The sequence below is a fragment of the Dermacentor albipictus genome, chromosome 1 (genome assembly GCF_038994185.2).
Source record: "Dermacentor albipictus isolate Rhodes 1998 colony chromosome 1, USDA_Dalb.pri_finalv2, whole genome shotgun sequence".
Lineage (NCBI taxonomy): Eukaryota > Metazoa > Arthropoda > Arachnida > Ixodida > Ixodidae > Dermacentor > Dermacentor albipictus.
Genome location: NC_091821.1, coordinates 428,882,503 through 428,903,956, shown reverse-complemented (window position 1 = coordinate 428,903,956; position 21,454 = coordinate 428,882,503). Strand labels below are relative to the sequence as shown.

Genomic DNA, 21,454 nt, shown 5'->3' with positions numbered 1-21,454 from the left:
GCATATCTTGACAGTCGGCAGGCTTGACTATGAAGTAGGTTTATGTCCGACGACAGCCGACTGCGCTGGCCGCTATCGCTGTCACTTTAGTATTGCTACCTGCTGCCACCTGCGTTCTTGTTGCTGTTGTTCTTTCAGCGTTATGCCCCCCCCCCCCCCCCCATGAATCACCAACTCGTCTGAACTAGTGTTCCTGTATATGCTTCCGCAGGGAGCAGAGTTGCGCATAGGTCCGCCGTCGTGATCCAGCTCTGCAGCGAAGCCACTCCTCGTGCGCGCAGGAGCCAAATGCCGCGCGGTGTTCTGCCTTTTTCTCTAGTGGTCGCGAGCTACAAGCGCCATTGTTCGCAGGCGCTTAGCAAAGGGCACTTCTTAATACATGCTACGCTCGAACGAGTCATTCGTGCAGCCGGAGGGGGTGGGCTTCCAACCAACCGAAACTTCGTATGTACCTATGTAAACACGCATATACAAATACACCCGCCGCGGTTGCTCAGTGGCTATGGTGTTGGGCTGCTGAGCACGAGGTCGCGGGATCGAATCCCGGCCACGGCGGCCGCATTTCGATGGGGGCGAAATGCGAAAACACCCGTGTGCTTAGATTTAGGTGCACGTTAAAGAACCCCAGGTGGTCAAAATTTCCGGAGTCCTCCACTACGGCGTGCCTCATAATCAGAAAGTGGTTTTGGCACGTAAAACCCCAAATATTATTATTATTATATACAAATACACACATGAACGTACAAATAGGGGGTAGGACCGCCTTAGATTCCCCAAAATAACATACTCCCGTGGCTCGAACAGCTCCAAAGTTCGCTCGCAAACGCGCAGTACGTTCCCACAAAAGGCGGTGTAATGATTTTCAGCATGCATATGAAGTTGTCTTATCACTGTCAGAAAGCAAGAAATGTTTTAAAGAGTGTTTAAAACTTCACACACGTAAGGTGGACACTTAGCGCATTTCGGCTGCCGAAACCAGCCGATTAATGACCGTCGCCAAGAGAGCTATCGTGCCTGCAGTTATGTCAGTAACCGTTAACAGAGCGTCATTTATCACTAACCATCGTTCACAACAGCTGCACGTTTTCGATAGATGCGGTGCAGACACAGGTTTAAGCGCATTTCAAATGTTCACATGCGCACATTTTAAGCAAACCTTACTTTTACGATTCATTCATACCGCAGACTAATCAGCTATATAGTAGCAGCAAATGTGCAAGTAGAAAAAGATTCAAGATGCAAGAGCTTCTAGATCAAATTTATTTCATTCAAGGGAATGCATGAACGGCTGCTGGCAGCAGGCCAAGTGTGCTGGTTCTTGGAACCTTGGGGGCAGAATTCAAAGAAACTGGAAAGGCAACAAGCTATTAAGAGTAACAACAGGTTATTTTTATTGCACTAATCACATCAAGATGGCAAACTTGCAGAGTAATTATTCACACAGTGCAGACTGTAATCTGACAACACATTTTTCTTGATCTCTTACCACTCAGAGAAAAGCCAGTAGTTGACACTGTATCAAATCAATGAAATCACTGAAGCAGGTTTTGGGCAAAAAGCCAGGTTACAAAGCTTTGTGACCTATCGCATCAGAGGCAAGGAAATTTTACGTCATTGAACAGTGCATTCACTCCACTTCCGCCCACAGGAAACAGCATTCACCAAAGCACAACGTAGATTTCTAGCGTGTTTAAATGAACGACAAGTTTTTGTTCCACTGGCTGATACATGATGCTCACAAGCTAGCACACATACAATTGCGGCTTAGCTTCGATGGCAGCAATTAGTTAACAAAATAAATAAGCCTGTGCGCTTCAAGACAAGAAATTGACTAGAATCAATTTTACTGTTCTCAAAACTTCCCACGGAGAAGGAATATATTACAGTTATCACAGCTCGAGAGCTAAATATGCATATGCTAACTTAGCACCCGTTTTGTCCTTGTTACCTTGTGTGCTTTCTGCAAAGATGTCCTAGCTCTTCAGAAATTGTGGTTGACGAGAGAGGTACATGTTATTCATTTCAGTTTTAAACTCTGAAGGGTGCATTCAAAGTCAAGAAGCTCAGACTTGTTTGCACCAACACTCTCACTATAGTATCAGTGTGCCTCCAGCTAGTTTGCTTGGCTGAAGCATTTACTTCTATGGCTGAATTCCGTGTGGTTTGTGCAGTGTGGTGCGCTGCACCCCGTCATACTGGAATACAAGTGCCAGTACGATGTGTTTCGTGTCACTTCACCGAGGTTCTTGACTTCACATCGTCGAATACCGTACCTGAAACCCGCAGCTGCTCCTCTCAACGCACGATAGACGGTCCGCTGATTGCAATGGCGATGGCACTGACGGAAACGACGAGTTCGCATGAGTCGGCGATGCGCCCGTAAAGTTGGCTTCGCAGCGACGCGGATCATTTGACGTCATTTTTCGCGCTCGGCCAATAGCGGTGCGAGCGGCGCCGGAAAAGGTATGCGCAACTCTGCTCCCTGCGGGAGCATATACGGGAACACTAGTCGGAATCTGCGCTTTGATTACCCGCGTTCGCAGAAACCACTTGTTCTTCTAACTTTATGGAATCAACCTGAAAATTCAGGGCCATATTCGCAAAGCTCTTCAATCCTAAGTGCTGTTTGCCTTGCTGGCCACATTCGCTAATAAGATTGGCTGATGCTCGCACTTGTGAAACAATCTAGTGTAAGAGGTTGCTGTGAATACGGGCCTGGAAGGGTACAGCCTCCCTGATTTTTAATAATATAGCGCGAGCGTCGACTGAACTGCTTATAACTGCTTATAACGGCGATAAGCGTGCAACAAGGCGAGAGTTCGCGCACGAGCCTTGTTGCCTTGTTGCACTCGCCTTGTTGCACGCTCTTTTTGCACGCTTATCGCCGTTTTAAAGCGCTCACCAGCAGTTCAGTCGACGCTCGCGCTATATTATTAAAAATCAGGGAGGCTGTACATACTTATAACGCATGACGCAGCCTTCGGATGAGCAGCGTACGCACAGCATCCCAAAAAGCGCCGTTTGTGATACTTAAGTGACCTACCATATATAATGCGCATGCGTCGAGGAATGCCGCCAAAGGTGGCAGACAAAAAAGCTTATGCGTTCATCCCATGTGTTGCTGGAATGAATAATGTGGCGTAGTTTTCACGTGCTCCGTTCTCGATTTCGCGACGATAGACACGCAGCGAAGGTCTGCCTGCTGGACTTGGCGTATTGCCTGATGGGTGCGCTGTTCGTGTTCGGCCTCTACGGCAACCTGGCCCATTCGTCCAACACTGAGATCGGCGACTTGGTCACACAAGGTGCGTGCGCTTTAACTCAGTGACTCGCTATAGTCACGCGTTAAGGACCTATTCAAACTTGTCGATTACCGCTCTGCGACTCTACCGACGTAGCTTCGGTACAAATAAAATCATTGCCGGAAATTCTTGCGTGCGAAAAATTTTTTAAGCGAAGCTTTGCGAACCTCGCCGGGTTTTCGTAATCGCGAGTGCTGCGGCGTGGCTGTTCTGCTGCCAAATAGTCCCACCAATCACAGCGGAGGATGCGCGTGACGTCACAGCCGCTGGGCTCCTTGCACCACCACCAGATGGCGCTCGGCTTCGCGCATCCACGGCACTAGCGGTGGCATTGCACTAGCCTCTATACAATGCCTTAAAGCCTTCTGTGTCACGTTGTGCGGACATTCAACAAACACAAACTCATGTTTTGACTCTTTATACACTCCCACAAAACATCGCTGTATATAGATTCCAACTCGTTCGATCTGCTGCTCTTTATTTTAATTTTTATTCAGGGTGAGCCGCTTTGACGACGCCATTACGTGACTTCCTGGGTACGCACGTATGCACGTTCTCTACGTGTCATGGATATAATTTGTGAAGTTGCTCCGTCCGGTCTGCTCTTCATACTGTATTAAGGCCCACGTTGAGGCTCCTGACGGGCAATAATCACCACCCTTTTCGTTACCAACCCACCCGTTTTTATATCCTAGCTCCTGTAATCCCACAGCTTAAGCCACAATACCCAGCCTCGCAAATAATAATTAACAAATTAATTAATTAACTAATTAATTAATTAATTAATTAATTAATTAGGAGGACGCAGGCCACAACTATGAATGTTAACTTGTTCAACCTTCTATTTTGCTGCCTATAATATAGTCTTAACTTTGAGCACTCGTAACCAAGACCTATGGTGGCCTTTGGAGTGTGACGTGACCTTCGCTCTTGCCTTACTTCTGCATCCACTAAAATAGCGTAAATGTCATTTCACGAGACGAATCTACCGGTACAGCCTTTTCTATTTAGTGTCTCCCTAATAGGGCGGCATAGGGTTTGGAGCTTTCGCGTGTCTCTCGCGAACCCAAAAGTGTCTGAGTGGGAGGGGGGGGGGGGTAGGTCTGCGAATTTCATGAGCGGGGGCCAAATGAGTTTGAGGCTAATTTGTCTTTTCGGTACAGATTATTTAAATGTAAATTCTCGTCCTATCGTATGAATGATATTTAACGCTTCGACGCAGGCATAAGCTACACTTTCGTCGGCTTCCCGGAGACCACCAGCTCACGCTATCTCCAGCGGCTGTGGTGTTTTCCCTTTTACCTGATGGTCTTCGTCGTTACATTCGGAAGCGAGGTATGTGAATAGTTTGCAAGCCACCGTTATACTTTCTGATTGACACTGCAGCGTGGAAGATGTAGTTGTAGTTTCGACTCGAAGGGCGATGCGTGGACAAAGAAAGCAACGTGAAAGATTATTGCTTGAAGTAAGGCCAGTTGTGTGGTCAGTATCGATTCCAGTAAACAATCGCTTTCGAAATAGGTACGCCGGCGGTTGCGCGACCAAAACACGTAAAATACCGTAAACACGTAAAACACGTAAAACGCGTATAAATACGCGACCGAAAACACGTCAGAGTTGATTCGCAGACAGCGAGGACTCGCGATGACAATGCTGGCGTTATGAGCGCGCGTGTCACAAAGAGAACGTTCCACGTTGTCGCACCCTTTACCATTTCACTCACTGTGCCATGCCTCCGAAGCTCGGCAGATCACGTGACCTCCCACATTGAGCACACAGGAAGACATCGCGCAGCGAGGCATCAGCCTTCTCAGCTGACCTTCACATGCTCGCCCTTGCATCAGCAACAGATCACGGGACCTACGCCACTCGGTGTGCGGTGTGTCACGTGGGATGGCATGGAGGTTGCGATGACCGGAGCATAGCCTCGAGTGTCCTTGTGATTGCGCTCGCGATCAAGCGAACGCATATAGTTACACTTTGACGTAGTAGTTCTGCGGAAACCCGCAAGGTGGAGAGAAGAAATGAATAAAGGGAAAATCTGACATCCACCCGTTCGTAGCAATTGCTACAAAGGAAACCCATACGGGTTACTCGAAAGAAAAGCCTCATAGTCCCGGACCAGGACGAATTTTTCTTCAACTACGAGGCTTTTCTTTCGAGTAACCCGTATGGGTTTCCTTTGTAGCAATTGCTACGAACGGGTGGATGTCAGATTTTCCCTTTATTCATAGTAACACTTTGTGTTGCCTTTGCTTTGTAAGTCCATTCCATTGACCATGCTATTTAGTCCATGGCAGTATGTTGCGCAGCGAGTCGGATAGAATGGACATTCGTACGTTTGACACCCAGAAGTGCAGCACTACGTCGAAACATTTTTTAAAATGTTGCCTCGGCTTCGCAAGGGTCCATGTAAGGTAGTTCTGGTACGACGAGAACAATAACAACTACAAATACAACGGTGACTATGTTCCTGTCCTCAGCGTGGGCAGATGAATCTCATTCCACGCTGCTTTGTTTCTGAGCAGTTTGCTTTCGCTCGGTGATTTTGTTTCCATCTCTGTTGGCCTGGTGTTCTTGCATTCGCTAAATGAGGTCAGTTCTCGCACGTTTAACAGGCTGCTTCGCAGATTGTGGAGCCCTTACCTTATGTTTAAGCACTACAGAAACTGTTTCAGGTATGTGAAAGCTCATTAACTTTCGTATAGCGTGTTCTTTATTTATTATTTTTGTCTGCACCAAATCTTTAAATGTCTACAGCAAATAGGGCAGTTCCAACTTTTGCGCTAAATAACTCGATGAGGCGATCATTCTTCGGAAGAGAAATAAAAATGCCCAATTGAATAATTAACATATGTACACTAATTAGTACTTCAGTGATTTGCTTTACGGCACATATTTCAATCTACGTGTTGTAGCTAGTGAGTATGCAAGGCATGTCGACCTGGAACGAATTATTAGGATGGCACCGGTTTCGGGCTACGCACCGTCAAATTTGTGGTAAAGGTGCTGTGTTGTTTCACTTAATTTTAAGAATACGCTGTTTGATACATTGAAACACAAATATAACTGCAACGCCATTACATTTCGTCGAACCCTTTGTAAATAATACCTCAAAACTGGTGTAGTGTAGTTCCGAGAATTCGTTTCAAGCAGATACGCCTTCTGAAATCACCAAATACAGCTCGTAAGCTTAAGCATGTGCCGTAAATAATTAATTACAAACAAATGCCTTTATTTTCCATAAACGTACAATTTATGGGGGATTTAAGGAAAAAGTTGCTCGCAGCAACTTGACAGGCCTTAAACCCGGTCTGAGGGCAGCAGCAGAAGGCACAGGCACTGATTTAGAACCGACAAACAATACATAAGCGAAAAAAAAAAACAAAGACAATGACAACTTGGCTTAGACATTATGCCAGCAAACAGAAGTGCAATGGAGAAAAAGAAAAAAAAGGAAAAACGTTACAAATCATAAAAACTACGTGAATCCACAGTGTACAGTATTGTACAAAAAAAGCAGCAATAGAACAAGGTAATCATTTTAGGAAAGAATAAGACATGATTTGACAGAGGCTAATATCAAATTGAGATGTGTGACGACAGTCTACTTCAGAAAACAGTCACAAACAACCCATTAAATAGTCTTCAAAATGTCACTGAAATGCTCATATAAATGCGATACAGGACAGGAGGTGACATCTATGTTATTACATTTAAGCGTGTTTAATAGGCGTGGTAAGCGGTGGTACAACATTTGAAGAGAATAGTTAGTGCGAGGGTGCGGCACATACCAGTGTTCAGGTGACCGTGTACTGTATTCTGTTCTGTTTCTAGTTAGCTGTGCTAACGATGTGATGTATGGCTGGCTTTGTTTTGCTTCTTTACGATAGGCTAGTAACAGCCTCAACTGCGGCAGAGAATGCAGTGTGAGTAAATTCAACTGTTTGAATAGAGGTGCAGTGTGAGCGTCTACTGGAGCATTACAGATACTACGTATTGCCTTTTTTTGAAGCAAGAATAACCGGTTTATGTTTGTAGCAGACGTCGTACTCCACACCAGGCAGCAGTAGTGTACGTGACTCAGGAAGAGAGCGTTGTACAAAAGAAGTTTGACCTTGCGTGGCAGCGGTCTTAAGCTGAAGAGCGCCCCAGCTACTTGCGCAAGTTTGCCTCCAAGGAAGTCGATGTGATTAGTCCATAACATATGGCTGTCAAAAAAGACACCTAACGTCTTCGCAGACTGAACAAGCTCAATTCTTGAAGAACCTATTATAATGTCGGTCTCTAAGCTCACACCTTTATTTTTTGGTTGAAATAAAATATATCTTTTGTTTTGTCAGTGTTAATTCTTAAGCCATTATCCTGTGACCATGTGTGTATTTTTTTAAGAACAGAGTTTGCAGTTGAAACCAGCCTTTCAACGTTGTTTGATGAAAAAAGCAGCGTAGTGTCATCTGCATAAATAATGTATTTAGGTTCACTATCGACAAGAACAAGGTCATTAACGTATATGTTGAAAAGCAGGGGGCCCAATATGCTTCCTTGGGGAACACCAACTGTTATTTCCTTGAACTGGGAGCAGATGCCATTAATTTCAACGAGTTGATTCCGCTGATTTAAATAAGATTTCACTATATCCAAAGCAATACCACGAATACCGTAGTACTCTAGCTTCTTTAACAAAAGTTCGTGGTTAATAGAGTCAAACGCTTTACTGAAGTCGATAAGAACCCCGAGCGTGAGCAGCTTGTTTTCAAAGTTTTGCAATATTTGTTCCTTTTATGTTAGTAACGCGAGCTGGGTTGACCGTCCCTTTCGAAAAGCATATTGACAGTCAGTGAACAGGTTATGTTTTTCAAGGAAATCTGAAATACGCCGAAATATTATTTTTTCAAGTCCTTTTGAAAATACTGGAAGTATGGAAATGGGTCTGTAATTAGATATCACAGTTTTATTGCCTTTTTTAAACAGAGCAAGTACTTTAGCTGTCTGCATTTTGGCAGGAAATACCCCAGATGTCAGGCAGAGGTTGTAGATGTATGTTAAAACAGGAGATATAATGTTCAAGACGTGCTTTACAGGTGTAATCTGTATGCCGTCAATGTCACACGACGTGGTATTACGCAACTCAGAAAATAAATGGACTAGCTCAGATTCAGTAGTAGGATATTAGAATATACTATCGGGGCACCTGACCTGAACATAGCGGGTGGCATTTCTGTGCACACATGAACCAGCTGCATTAACAAAGAAATTATTAAAGTAATCGGGAAGCATTTCATCCGGGATGATAATGCCATTTTTAAAAATCTCAATATTTGTAGGCGACGACGGCGCTCGGTTTAACAGAACATTTAGTTTTTTCCAAGTTTTGCGACTATCATTTTGACAAGACATGAAGTATTCATATTCATAAGAGGCCTTGGCTTTCCGAAGCTCATTTGTTAGCTTATTGCGGTAGCGTTTAAATATGTGTAGATCGGTTATATTACGAGACTTAACAAACTGGTTATAGAGCATGTTTTTAAACTTTATTTTGCGAAAGAGGTCATCCGTGATCCACGGTTTGCGAATGTGCGATGATCGCTTGCGTCTAGTTCGCAGAGGAAAGTTTTCCTGGTAACACGTGATGAAAATACGTAGAAATTCCTCATATGCTGATTGTGCACATTGTGTGGCATATACATCGCTCCAGTCAAGTAACTGAATCTGTCTGCGAAACGTTTCGAGACGGTTTGGTGTAATCACTTGGCTGGGGAAAAGACGCTGTCTGTTTTTTTCAGTGCATCGTTTGAAACAGAAAAAAACGGGCATATGGTCGCTCAGGTTACATGAAAGAACGCCGGCTTTTATGATAGCCGTTGAAACATTGGTGATAAACAAATCCAGGCAAGTTGACGCGGCATAGGTTACTCGTGTTGGAACAGAGATAACGCTTGAGCAACCATGCGACTGAAGCAGGATATGAAATTCCCGAGTTAAGCACGTGTCAGCTAGGAGATCAATGTTAAAGTCACCACCCCAGATTACGTCATACTTATACGTACATACATATGCAAAGAAATTTTCGAGAAAACTAAAGAAACGTGGAATATTGCCTCCAGGTGGACGATCAAACACCGAGTAAACGCTTCTGCCGCTGACAAAGGATAGAACTTCGTTGTCATCTGTGACACATGAGAATTCTTCGATGTAGTCGACATTAATATTGTCACGAACAAGCAAGCTAACACCGCCACCTCGAGAGGTAGTCCTAAATTGGTTGAAACACTGATAGCCCGGTAGATGCCAAACAAGAGAACTGTGGTTGTACCATGTCTCAGATAACATAACGAAATCGAATTTAAAATTAAGACTGGCAAATAACACATCTAGCTCATTATGTTTGTTTCGAGCAGACTGGCAGTTTAAATGAAAACATTTAGTGGATAGCCAGTGTTCCGAACCGATGAAGTCGAGTAATTCTGTAGGCGATACCCAATCTCCACTTGACATAGTGAAATGATGGCATGCAGATTACCTCGTCATTTGAGACTATTTAGATCAGATAGATTCTTTACGACATGGGCGCTATCTCCTTCTTCCTTCCTAATAAAGATCTTGCCAGCACGGTGCCAGACAAAGCGAAATTCATTTGCTTTCGCCCATTCCTTAGCCTTCTTAAGTAGAGCCCTATTTTGCGTTGTCAAGTTTTCCATCACATGTAGGCCAGATTGAAGAGCCGGAAACTCTTTCCTTTTCTCTAACCACTTATCTCTAACCGACTGATTCGCAAAACGTATCAAGACGGCTGGAATTTTATCTGCTCTAGCTGGCAGCCTGTGGATTGCCGAAACTAACTGATCATTCAGCATGTCTAACTTGAGTTTGGATGCGATAGCGTTTATTTCTGTAAGCAGGCATTCGTCTCGAACGTGCTTAAGACCATGAACTTCGAGGTTCAGCTTTCTGCTCTGGTACTCAATGTCATTTACAGAAGAAGCAATGCGCTGCAGTTCCGCACCAGAGCCGTCTGTTTTTTCGAGCTTTGAAACCCTAGCGGTAAGACATTTAATCTCGCCTTCATGCCTGGTTACGTCACCAAGAATGGCATCGTACTTGTCAGACATGAGCTTGACCGAGGCCTCTAGGTCGTGAACCATCTTCTTCAAGGGAAGCAGCTCGTCAAGCTTTCTGTTCATCTCAAGAAGCAGGGCAGCAACAGAAGTATCTTCAGCATCTTTGGGACGGGAAACATTTGGCTCAGACTTTCGACACTGTGTACATTTCCACGATTTCTTATAGTCGTCGCCTTTCGACTTAAAAGTTTTTTCCGAGACTCCGGAGCACGAGCCCAAATGGAAAAGGCCTAAGCATTCACAGCACACCATGTGCCTGATATCAGATGATATATCTCTCATGCAGTTCGCACAGGTTGTATCGCTGAGATCGCTCATTGTAATTTAAGAGCACGGCTATCTGGTACAGAGGAAAACACTTCTCGAAAGGGTAACTGACAAGAGCTAGGAGCACTTGGAACATAAAAAATGCAGAAGAACCAGCGTGGCAGCAGAAGCGGCAGAGTACGTTAACATGAGTGTTTGCTAAATAAGTCAGCAAGTGTAAACAACCAACCTGCAAAAAGTTTTCAGCAGGTTTAGACAGCGTGCCAGGCCTCTCCACTGCTACTGCCAGAAATGACGGCAGGCTCGTGGGGACGTCTTTTTATGCCTTGGCCTTGGTTCCCCTGGCGGTTCCGTCGTAGCGGCAATGATGTGGCTCTTGACGTCGAAGGAAGATATCTTGCGTGACTTCGGAGACTGCACAGTAGTTGGGGCTCCGAAAACAGTTGATCGGTGGATCTGCAAAAAGTTTTCAGCAGGTTTAGACAGCGTGCCAGGCCTCTCCGCTGCTACTGCCAGAAATGGTTGAACAATTAATTCGTACTATTATGTTAATTACACTATGGTTTATTTTGATCTCTCGTAGAAATAATGGCCGCCTCATCGAGTAACTTAGCTCAACGGTCGGAATTACGTTAGGTGTCATATGCAATTTTCTTTTAAAATTTGGTGCAGCTATAGAAAGAGCATCTGGCATATCCAGTTATGCTGAGGAAGCAACTACAATATTGGAGAAGTCGCTAAGCGCGCAAGGGCAGCATGACTAGCATACACAATTAGTACTACTTTTGCTATTGCCAAATAAAAATAGTTCCAAAAAAAAAAGAAAGTGACCTGCGAAATTCGTATGGCAGAGAGTGACGATTGAACATCTTCAACAAAATCATCTTCCAGGACTCAAGAATTAGGCATGTTCGCAAGACGTTAATAAGAGACTCGTTTCATTGATAAAATGTCTACTTAAGAGGAAGCTTTAGCTCGGGTGCTCCTATCTAAATACATGTACAAGGAGAATTCGTTTTTCTCGGCAACCGCTGCACCAAATTTGACGAGGTTTGTTGCATTTAATAGAAAAGCTTAAAATCTAGTGACTGTTTGTTTCGAATTTTTCAGTTATGTCGTCAATTTTTTATTAAAAATTGGCAAAAATTAAAAATTTTCAGAACTATCAAGTTTACAACTCTGTAACTCAACAACAAAAAATGATAATACAATTATGTGAATTGCATGTAATAGTACATTCAAAGCGGACAGAATTGATATGTCACACATGAATACAAAAAAATTTGGTAATATGGAAATACAGCTTTTGCAGAACTCTTGTAACCAAAGTATCATATTCGCGTAAGATGTAAAATGACATATCGAATTTGTCCGCTTTGAGTGATTTGATGGATGTCGTTTACGAAACCGCGATATCTGTTCTTGATGCAGAGCTATCAATTTGTAAACTTTGTGCTTCAATATTTATTCAGACGGCCGAATATTTGAAATTTTTTTAACAACCATTCAGGCCCTAAATTGAAATTCCGGTTCCAACAGTCACTAGAATTTAACTTTCTCTTTCAAATGCTACAAATTTTATTAAAATCGGTCGAGGGGATATCTGAGAATAACGTTTTTGCGTTTTACATGTGCTTGAATAGTCCGCGTCGGAGTTGGGCCTGAGCTAAAGCTTCCTTTTAAGAAAGAATGTGCTTTAATGCATGTCCGCAGGAAAAGGGGAAAGAAAGGGGAGGAGCGGGGAGGTTTAAGTTCGGCATGTGGTGCCGGGATCAGCAGACGGATATTTTTCCTTTCGTGAAAGCTCCCTTATTTTAGCCGATTGCTTCGCAGCACCGTCTGCTCAACCCTTCGCGCTTCGCACACTCGCGGTGCTCTCTTTCTGACGTGCGCAGACCTGCCTGGTCGGAGGTTTCCTCGGCAGCCTGAAGGACAACTACCCAGCGCTGCGCAGCCGCCCAACACTGACTGCGGTGGTTGCGTGCGTCGCCGGCTTCGCTCTAGCGGTGCCCTTCACTTTTCAGGTACTGAACTCGCGCGAGCGGCGTATCGCAACATCCCGAATCAGCCGACTGTATCAGCTCGAGTAGTTTGTCGAAAAACGGCCGTGCGGAAGAAAGTCTCGGCACACTCCCACACACAAGAGAAGTTCGTAAGCAGACAGTGCAAAACTGTAAGGTGTGAGGAATAAACAATATATTTCGTAAATATATGGTAGCGACATCCCGAGCAGGGCTTATTTAGTAGTCGTACGGGGGAAATAGCAGCTGCGGAAACACGTATGCCAACATAGACGAGCTAAAACATAGATAATTAAAAATAATATAATGAAAGATGTGTATGATTGACTTGGCTCAACTGTGGCATACCGTTTCAGCAGATTCTGTGATTTGCGAAGTTTTTATGTACGGATTGGTAATTCGACTGGCTTAGTTTGGTAAATCACGGTGTTGCGAAATAAGGTTGAGGTGGGTCTATGAGGGGCGTGACATCTAGTCGAGGAACAATGAATAGTTATGTCATGGTATGCATATAGAACGGTCAGTATGCAACCCAAAACTTGTTGTAGATTCGAACGGCTTTTTTTTTCTCAATAAGTTGTAAGACAATAATTTATAGTCGGTTGCATTGCTTTAAAACGATAATAGCTGAAGAATGAGCGCAAAGCTGTGGGTTGCATAAGACACTTTTGTTGACATGCCATCACAACGCAGGTGAAACTGCGGTTTGCAAAACTACCTCCTCATTGTTTGTTTTCACCCCAACGTTTGACTTTCGCTCATACATGTCCTCGTCACACCATCAATTCGAGGTGTTCTAGAAGGCAGATTACGTGAAGGTGAAAACCCTTAGCTGAGGGGTTCGCACACGATTTTACGGGACAACTACGGTTTGTCTCTTCTGGCATCAATCGAGTGACTGATGACAATTTGATTGTCATTGGTCTACTCCAGTAATGATGAGGGCAATCAGACCTTTTTTTTTAAATACCTGTCACATAATTCTCTAGTGGTTTAGTGATCCATCGCAAGGTGGCACCATATGTTGACTCAAATATATTTCAACGATTGCCATTACGGCCAAGCACATCGATGATATTTCACCCTCCGCACAGCTACAGACGTCTTGTATTTGTGAGTGGTCCATGCGTGTTTCTTCTGTAGTTGTCGTCATGATTTGTCTGTCATGATGTCATGATCGCCCATTTAGATTCTTGTCTAAAAGAGAGGGAGCTTTTTTTCTGTAAATAATTAAGGAGCTTCCTTTCTCTGTTTCACTCGTTTTCCTAGTCGGTGGTTGGTGGCCGGAATTTCACTGCCAATAAAAAGAACGCGCGTTCTTGTGTGAGTTGTGGTGGAGCATATTCCTCGCCGGACGCCAACAGCAAATATGTCAACAGCTTGCAACGCCGCTAGCGGCACTGCTCATCCGCTAGCATCGTGAGATACCTGGAAACTGCCAGGGCACCGTTTCTGTTGCGCGGCAGCGATTGCATCGCGCGCTACGTAGTGGCAACATGTCGCCCGCACGTGTTGCTAGAACACCGTCGGAAGAGGTTCAGCACAGAGATAAGCCAGGCATGTACGCAGGATTTTTTTTTCAGGGCGGGGGGGGGGGGATCCCAAGGTAACTTCTATGCAAATGAGGGGAGAAGTACTTTACTAGTACAAATGTGAATAACGTCCACCATTCGACATAAAAACGCGTAAACCCACAAAAGAGAAATGAAATAAGGGGCCGTATAACGTAAAACTGTTCCAATATGTTATTATTCCAATCTACTGACGTCAAATTTGCGTAACCGCCGACGCATGCATCGAAGGGTCACCCTCAGGGTTGTCTGAACAAACTAATCAAATGCTCTCCTCGTTCATAGGAGGTCAATTTTGTTTGCTTGAAAAACGAATAACATTACCTGCACTGCTCGGCTTGTCTTATCTAATTAGCTCACAGGAGGTGAGGAACATGCTCAAGCGGAGGGGGATTCGATGAGACCGGGCCACTGCACTGAATATCGATAACCGGATGAAGAGAGAGCGGTGCCAGCATCTGCGATTGGTTCGCTTTCTCTTCGCTTGCGGTGGCTCGTCGACGTCGCGGCGGCATGCAACGGAAGCTTAAGAATGACGCTAACACGGATATTCAGCAAAGAAGAGTTGGCAGAACAAGGTCGTAAACCTGCCGAAGGTTCTCGAAAACGTTACACGGCCACGCAAAAAGTTTTATTACCGGCAAATAAACCCATGATCTCCGGCACGGGTGAGCTATAGCAAGTTCGCGAGCGATCGACGGCAGACATCTTTTATTCCTTTCGTAACGGGGCAGCCATGCGGCTATTCAGAAAAAAATTCCCTTTTGTTCGGCATATTATTGCATCTTTAACGCGTACACGTCACTTTGACGCGGTAAGATTTTGCGGTTTTGTGACGTCGCGTGAGAGGCAGGTGAATTGGGTGCAGCCCGAAAACTTTTGACCAATAGCCGAGGGCTAATAGCGAAAAGGCGTCGAATCAGAAATCAGAAACTATTGTTGTTTTGTTCGGTCAAATTATGCATAACCAGCGTGTACACGTCATATCAGATGGGGAGCTATCGCGGTTTTCGTGACGTCGCGCGACAGACAGGTGAAGTGGGGGTGGTCCAAAAAAGTTTTTGACCAATCGCGGCGGGCTAATTGCAGAATTCGAATAGAAAATTTTGGAATAGTTTTACGTTATAGCGCCCAAGGTGTATTTTACAGGTACGCCCTGTGCGATGCCCCTCTGCTTTACTTGGCAAACGAGGCACTGCGTCAAATGGACTTACCCAGGAAAGAAGCACAGGAAGAACACTGCCAAGGACATGTAAAGAAGCCAAAGTGTAAAATAAAGATTACTTTAGTAGAGTACAACTAAAGAAAGCAGCAGTTGGCAACCAAGGCACACAAACCGCGTGGGGTTGTCTTACTTCGCCAGCCAATCACAGAAGTAAACAAAATCGTCGTCATGCGGCCTTTTCAAAATGACGTCATACTTGATACCTCCGGAGCGCCTGCTGTTCTTGAAGAGCCTTTTCATCGGCAGAAGTAATGAGGTGTGCAGCAGACATGGACAAAGTGTATGGAGTCTGAGCATTTCACTCTCCAAAAGTCTGCGGTGCCGTTCATTTCACTGCTGAACCCGTTTTCCTCGTGAAACTTCGCTGCCAACTGAAGTTAAACTTGACAGTAGACAGTTGTAGCAAAGCAAGCATGTTATTTCAGTTCAATAAAGATTTAGGGTTTGGCCATTCCACTATAATAGCGAGGCAAAAGGTATAAAATTACGCGCTAATAACTTTTTTTCTGTGGTTGCCGCCTTATTTGGGTAACAGAAAAAGTTTGAAGTACGAATTATTTGCAGCCTCCCGGAGGAACAGTGGCTGGCGGTTATGAGGGCGTGGTCGGGGCTTCACTGCAGACTTAATTTGTAACCGACTATAGTAGCGTTTTTTGAATTAGCTCTGGAATAACTATTGAGAAATATATGTTTGCGGAACCGTCAAATTTCTTTTGGATCCGTCGTTTATTCTCTACCAAGTTAATTGCCGCAAACGACTCGTATTGTTGTTTGGGAAGTTACGTAAGGATACGTGGCTGCCAGTCCAGTGCAACTTCGTAGGGCGCAGGACGCTGTGATTCGAGACGTACTGCGCCCACCGCGGAAGCTTAGAAAGACACTTACATAAGCACAGAAGAGAAGTGGCCACACCAGGCGGCTCGACTGATAACTGTAGAAGCGTCATTCAAAACACACAGAATTGTTCTCTACTTCCGGCGGCATTTTTTCTACCTCCTCTTTAAATAAAAAGATGTTGATCTATAAATATTTGCATAAACAATGGCTAAATTTGTCAACTTTCGTTTTTCTTCCTGTTTCGCTGTTGCCTCGGTTGCCGACAATGGATTCCTTAGTAGATCGCTTAATTTCTCAACGCCTTGCGACTCTTGTTCCCAGTTGGCAATTTTGCACGAAAAGTGCTCTAAAATTAGGCAAAAACCAGACGAGGTAACGGATGACGTTCATGTTGCTTATAGATTTAACGGTTACTGCAGGATTTGATGATGCACGCTGCTTCGCATTATTTTATATTTCACCTTATCTGACCCATATCGCGGGCATATGCTTCCGAGAATCTGTCAGCGTCGCGGCGAGCCGTTACTCGAGGAAATAATGAAGCAAAAGGAAAAGTTAAGCGCAATTGGCGTTTTCTCTCGCCGCAACTCGTTCCACGTGCATGCAGACCAGCTGACCACGAACCGAATCCCTTTCTTGGTCCCTGGATCGCTCTAAACGAAGAAGGTTGCGCTAACGAAGCAACAGCGAAGCGCGTGACCGTCGAAAAGATGGTGACAACTGAATGCATCTTGAGTTAATCGCGTGGGCACCGAATCGATGGGGAAACTGGCCTTCACACCCCAAGAGGTACCGATAACTACCGCCATCCGAAAGGAGCGAAAAAGGAAGCAAAATGTTGACCGCCGAATAGCTGTCAAGTTTTAACATTGATTTGGCGGCGCTTTAGGAATGTGTGTGAGAAGTGGTGGCGTGGATGGGGAAGGGGGGGCGGGCCCCCCCTTGGGTACGTTCCTGCTTCAAACACCTTCAATGCTTTGCCCTGCTGGCGAAACTTCTCAGTTTCTTTAATGCGACAGTAAGTATACTGGCGCTCCAGGTTCGATTACGCCGTCACCATTGCAGCTGGCGTTGTCGTGCTGTCCCAATATCGACGGCTCATGCGCCGCTCACGCGTGGTGGGCTGCATGTTCCCCAGAGACGCGGAGTGCGTTTGTCCGCAAAAAAAAAAAAAAAAAAGAGGAGGTACTGTTGACGCCCCGTAAACGTTTCGTTCAGTCGGCTCGGTGAAGTATTCCGGGGCGAACACGTTCGGAGACACTTTCGCTTTCGCGAGATTTTACGTGGCTAGCGAGATTTTACGTGACCAGCTCCGGACGCGTTCGACGTGTCTGGGCGACAGCGTTCCTGGCCAGTGCTGCCGCATTGTTAATTTGGGGGGCGGGGGGGGGGGGTGCAGGTGTATCGTAGCTGAGACAAAGAAGTCGCTAAAATTGTCGCGCGTATTTTAGGTAACGTTGGCGTTTTTCGTTAACTAATTTGGTTCAAACGTGGTGTGCATTTTCTAATTTATTGCCACAACGATAACAGCAGCAACAAGAAAAGCATGGGTTGCAATTTGATTGCCTAGCACGAAAATTACGGCGCTTGGATGACGTTATTCTTGCACATATTGTAATTCTCGCCGCTCATGGAAAGAAAACTAAATTTTTAGATGCGCACGTAATCTTGTGAAATAACATGGCAATGAGAATTGCGTAATCTTTCATTGGTCAACTACTACGCTTCTGCCCCTTGATGCGCCTAAAGGCTTCGAGAAGTATTGACTTGTTCAAAAGCTGTCAGAATTGGAAGCGGTGCGTTGAGATCCGCGAGGAAAAGCCTAACCGCTCCCACATGTCCGCCTTTCTACAGTTTATCTGTCTGATTATGCACCAACTGCTTTCTAAATCTTACCAGAGACTTATTTTGCAATTTGTTCCGGTAATATTTTTTTAGTTCTACAGCTGCGTGTGCTCGCTAATCAAACAAGACATTGCAGAAGCTCCAGGTTCTGCAGCTTTTGCTATGAGATCTGTTCTGTAAAAAATTAGAAAAAGAAAAAAAGAAGAAGAAAGACAGAAGAAAAAAAAAAACTCATTTTGGGAGCAACATTTCTGTGAAAGCCTGTGAAAGCCATGCTGTGAAGCACAATTACTATATGAACACCACCGACGTGATCACAACCATTGGGTCGTGCGTACAGTCAACTTCTGCAGCTTACTTGAACTTTTTGATAATAAAGTGCATCCTGTAAGCCATTTACAGAGCAACCTTTCTGACATTGATGTCGCTAAAATGTCGCCAACAGAAGATATGCGAGAATTTGTAAGGCAGCTTTCCCACAGCGTTAATTTGCCCTAACCAAGATGGGTACGTTCCTTCCTGGCCAGCGGGAGTTGCCTTGCATGTTGCGTCGCTCCAACTTGACGCAGCCGCGTGTAGTTTAGAATGCGTGCCGATAAGTCCCAGTGCAGCGCTAAACCACGCTATCGCTGTGAAGGCCCCACCCTTCCGACAAACCTGCCATATTTTACGACGAAGCGTTTAATCCAACAAGAGGTGCTCAAAAACGTTATGTGCCTGTTTTTTATGGTTTCCCCCCCCCAAAAAGCAAGAAAAGTTAGTTCATTCACGAAGTTTATATACTGAGGAAATGTGGGGAATCACACGGACGTTACTCGTACATTCACCGGCTTCGTCGCGGTATTGACATTCAAGCATGCAACGAGCGCGTCACGAATTCGAATAAATGAGACCCTGTCATAATGCTTGCGAATGTTATTTCCTGCCTGAACGAAACCCGGCACACTTGCTCCTAAACGCACGAGCACGGGCTCACTAGCTGGGACCTGTTTGAATGAAATATATAGTGAGCAACGCGTCTGGTCGGCAACTTGCCGCCAAGAAGCAGCATGCCAACCATGCCCAGACTACTAAAAACGCACTCGTGCATCTCCCACATTCAAGACGTCCTCGGCCTCTGTCACAAAGTTGACAGAGATATGTCCGTGTCTGACAAAGTTGGTCACGTTTTCGAATGCATTGCGGAAGACTCGTATTATACATCTGTACTGTTGACGTCGTCGTAAAGGAATTTCACCGCTTCGAAGTAACCGAGTTCCAACTCGTCGTCCATGAGCTCTCGTGCCTTCGCAATAACTGCTGTGACGTCTTCCTGTAGTGACTACTCTAGCCAGCAAGCAGCGTGTACGACAACATATGGCTAGCATTGTGCGTGGCGAACTCGAAACCGCTTTGCTACACCCATACCTCACCTCAGTCAACGGCGCCGGAGAAGCCCGCGGCAACAGTATCGTTGATCCTGGCCGTAGTTCGCCAAGAAGTTGGCTACATGGACCGTTCCGCCTTCTGTTCTGTAGCTGTCAATCGCCCCGGCGCCAGAATGGTTCAGACGGCCATTACCCTAACGTAGCCCACCTTTTAATTGCCGTTACCTGAACCCGTCTAAGTGGCGTACAATTGTCGACAGATCAATGCGTTTCCGCTGCTTGCGCATCGGTCGCGGTATTATTCACTGTCATAGTCGCTGGACGCCTGCACATCGATATAATTTCTCAAATTCTGCACGACCACTCCAAAACTCTTCCGCGCGCCGCTATAGTATGCATATACAACGCTGCGTCCAACGCCTCTACTGCTGATCGCCGCTACGCCCACTCTCGTTTAGTCAGCACCGTCCGCTCCAACTTCGGTGTTTTCGCTTCACCGACGCGCCAACGACTCACTCAGCTGGAAAGCCGGGTAGGGAAAATTGTTTATAGGTAGAAAAGGGTCACAAGAAGGGTGTTTGCGTTGAGTCACCTAGCAGTCGTGTCAGTTACTGAATGGATGAGATATCAGTTTGCTGACATTGAGACCGCAGTTCAATTTGTTTGGAAAGCAAAAAACTCGGGGGTTTCAGAACACGTTTTAGGGCTTCAAACAAATGACATCATCTTCGCGTCGTATGCGCGAGGTACAAACTGTTTAGTATTTGGCATCGGGAGCACTCTTTTCATTCATATATATAGTAACTGGTCGGCCCCGTCTGGCACACGAAGCATATTTGTTAATAAAGTCGTAGTTTCGGCCGAAAGGGTAATCCTTGATAGCGATAGCAAAGTAGTTAACTATACACGAAGTTCGCAGTGTTATCGGCTGTATAAATTTCAGTGAGCGTTCGCTTGCTAATGAATGAACAATCATGGTGTCACGCACGCGCAAGGCAAATATGACCACATCTCACTCGATTATACCTCGAACACTCGCTGTGACAAACGCTGGCGCTACGAAGAGCGCCGGCACCGGGTTTCGAACGCTTCGGGTGGCTTCTAACTTTAGCGTTTCCGACATTTGCGCTTACGCTACCTCAAACACTAGGCACGCGCGAAGACAGCTCACGTAAAGCTACCGAGCATCTCGGTTCACCCAGAATTCGCACCCGCCACACATTACTTTAAATATACGTGGCGCGGCCCGTGTATACGCTCAGCCGTGCGGGAATCCACGCGCAGCCACGGCCGGGTCAGGGGAGGAGACGCGCGCTCGCCTGCGTGATATCACCTGCATGATAAATGTCCATGAATCCCTGCCAGCTTGTTCAATTTTGGGTCAGAATTCAATCATTCGCCCCATAATGAGTTCGCGCCCGCTACAGGGCACGGAGCGAAATTTTGTCACGTGCTGGGCTTTTGGTTTGAGGTTTGAGGCGTATATATATATTGATGAATATTGACCGGGTTGAACCAATCCGCCACCAGTTCGCGAGCTTTACGCACGGCTTGCTCGTCTGCAGGGAGGCCTCTACTTGATCGAGCTGTTCGATGGCATCGTGTACGGAGACCTGATACCGTGGATGGGCATCGCCGAGGTTCTTTCCATCGCCTATGGATATGGTGAGGGTTGCGCACACAACGGTGAATGAAGTGCCCCTGTGACGTATAAAGTGACCTGGCGCATTTCTTTTTTTTTTTGCAAAATATGCAATGGCGATGAAATTGTGCTCCAATGCGAAACCGCTACGAGAGATTGCGACGCCACAGCACCGAGTAGCAGGATGAAAGAAGAACAAATGGCTGTTATTGATGTACCTACTTACGCAACATGATTCGTACCTTCTTTATCAAGA

General features: G+C 45.4%; 1 protein-coding gene across 1 annotated transcript in view; it reads left to right on the top strand.

Annotated features, from left to right (window-relative positions):
• The window catches only part of LOC135897769 (sodium- and chloride-dependent GABA transporter 1-like), a 101,484-nt gene that overhangs the window by 55,511 nt on the left and 24,519 nt on the right, over nucleotides 1–21,454 (top strand). Inside the window, exons 9-12 of the mRNA XM_065426480.2 lie at nucleotides 3,181–3,305; nucleotides 4,525–4,637; nucleotides 12,586–12,714; nucleotides 21,122–21,221. Coding sequence (XP_065282552.2) covers nucleotides 3,181–3,305; nucleotides 4,525–4,637; nucleotides 12,586–12,714; nucleotides 21,122–21,221 — 467 coding nt within the window. The remainder of the gene's footprint in view (nucleotides 1–3,180; nucleotides 3,306–4,524; nucleotides 4,638–12,585; nucleotides 12,715–21,121; nucleotides 21,222–21,454) is intronic.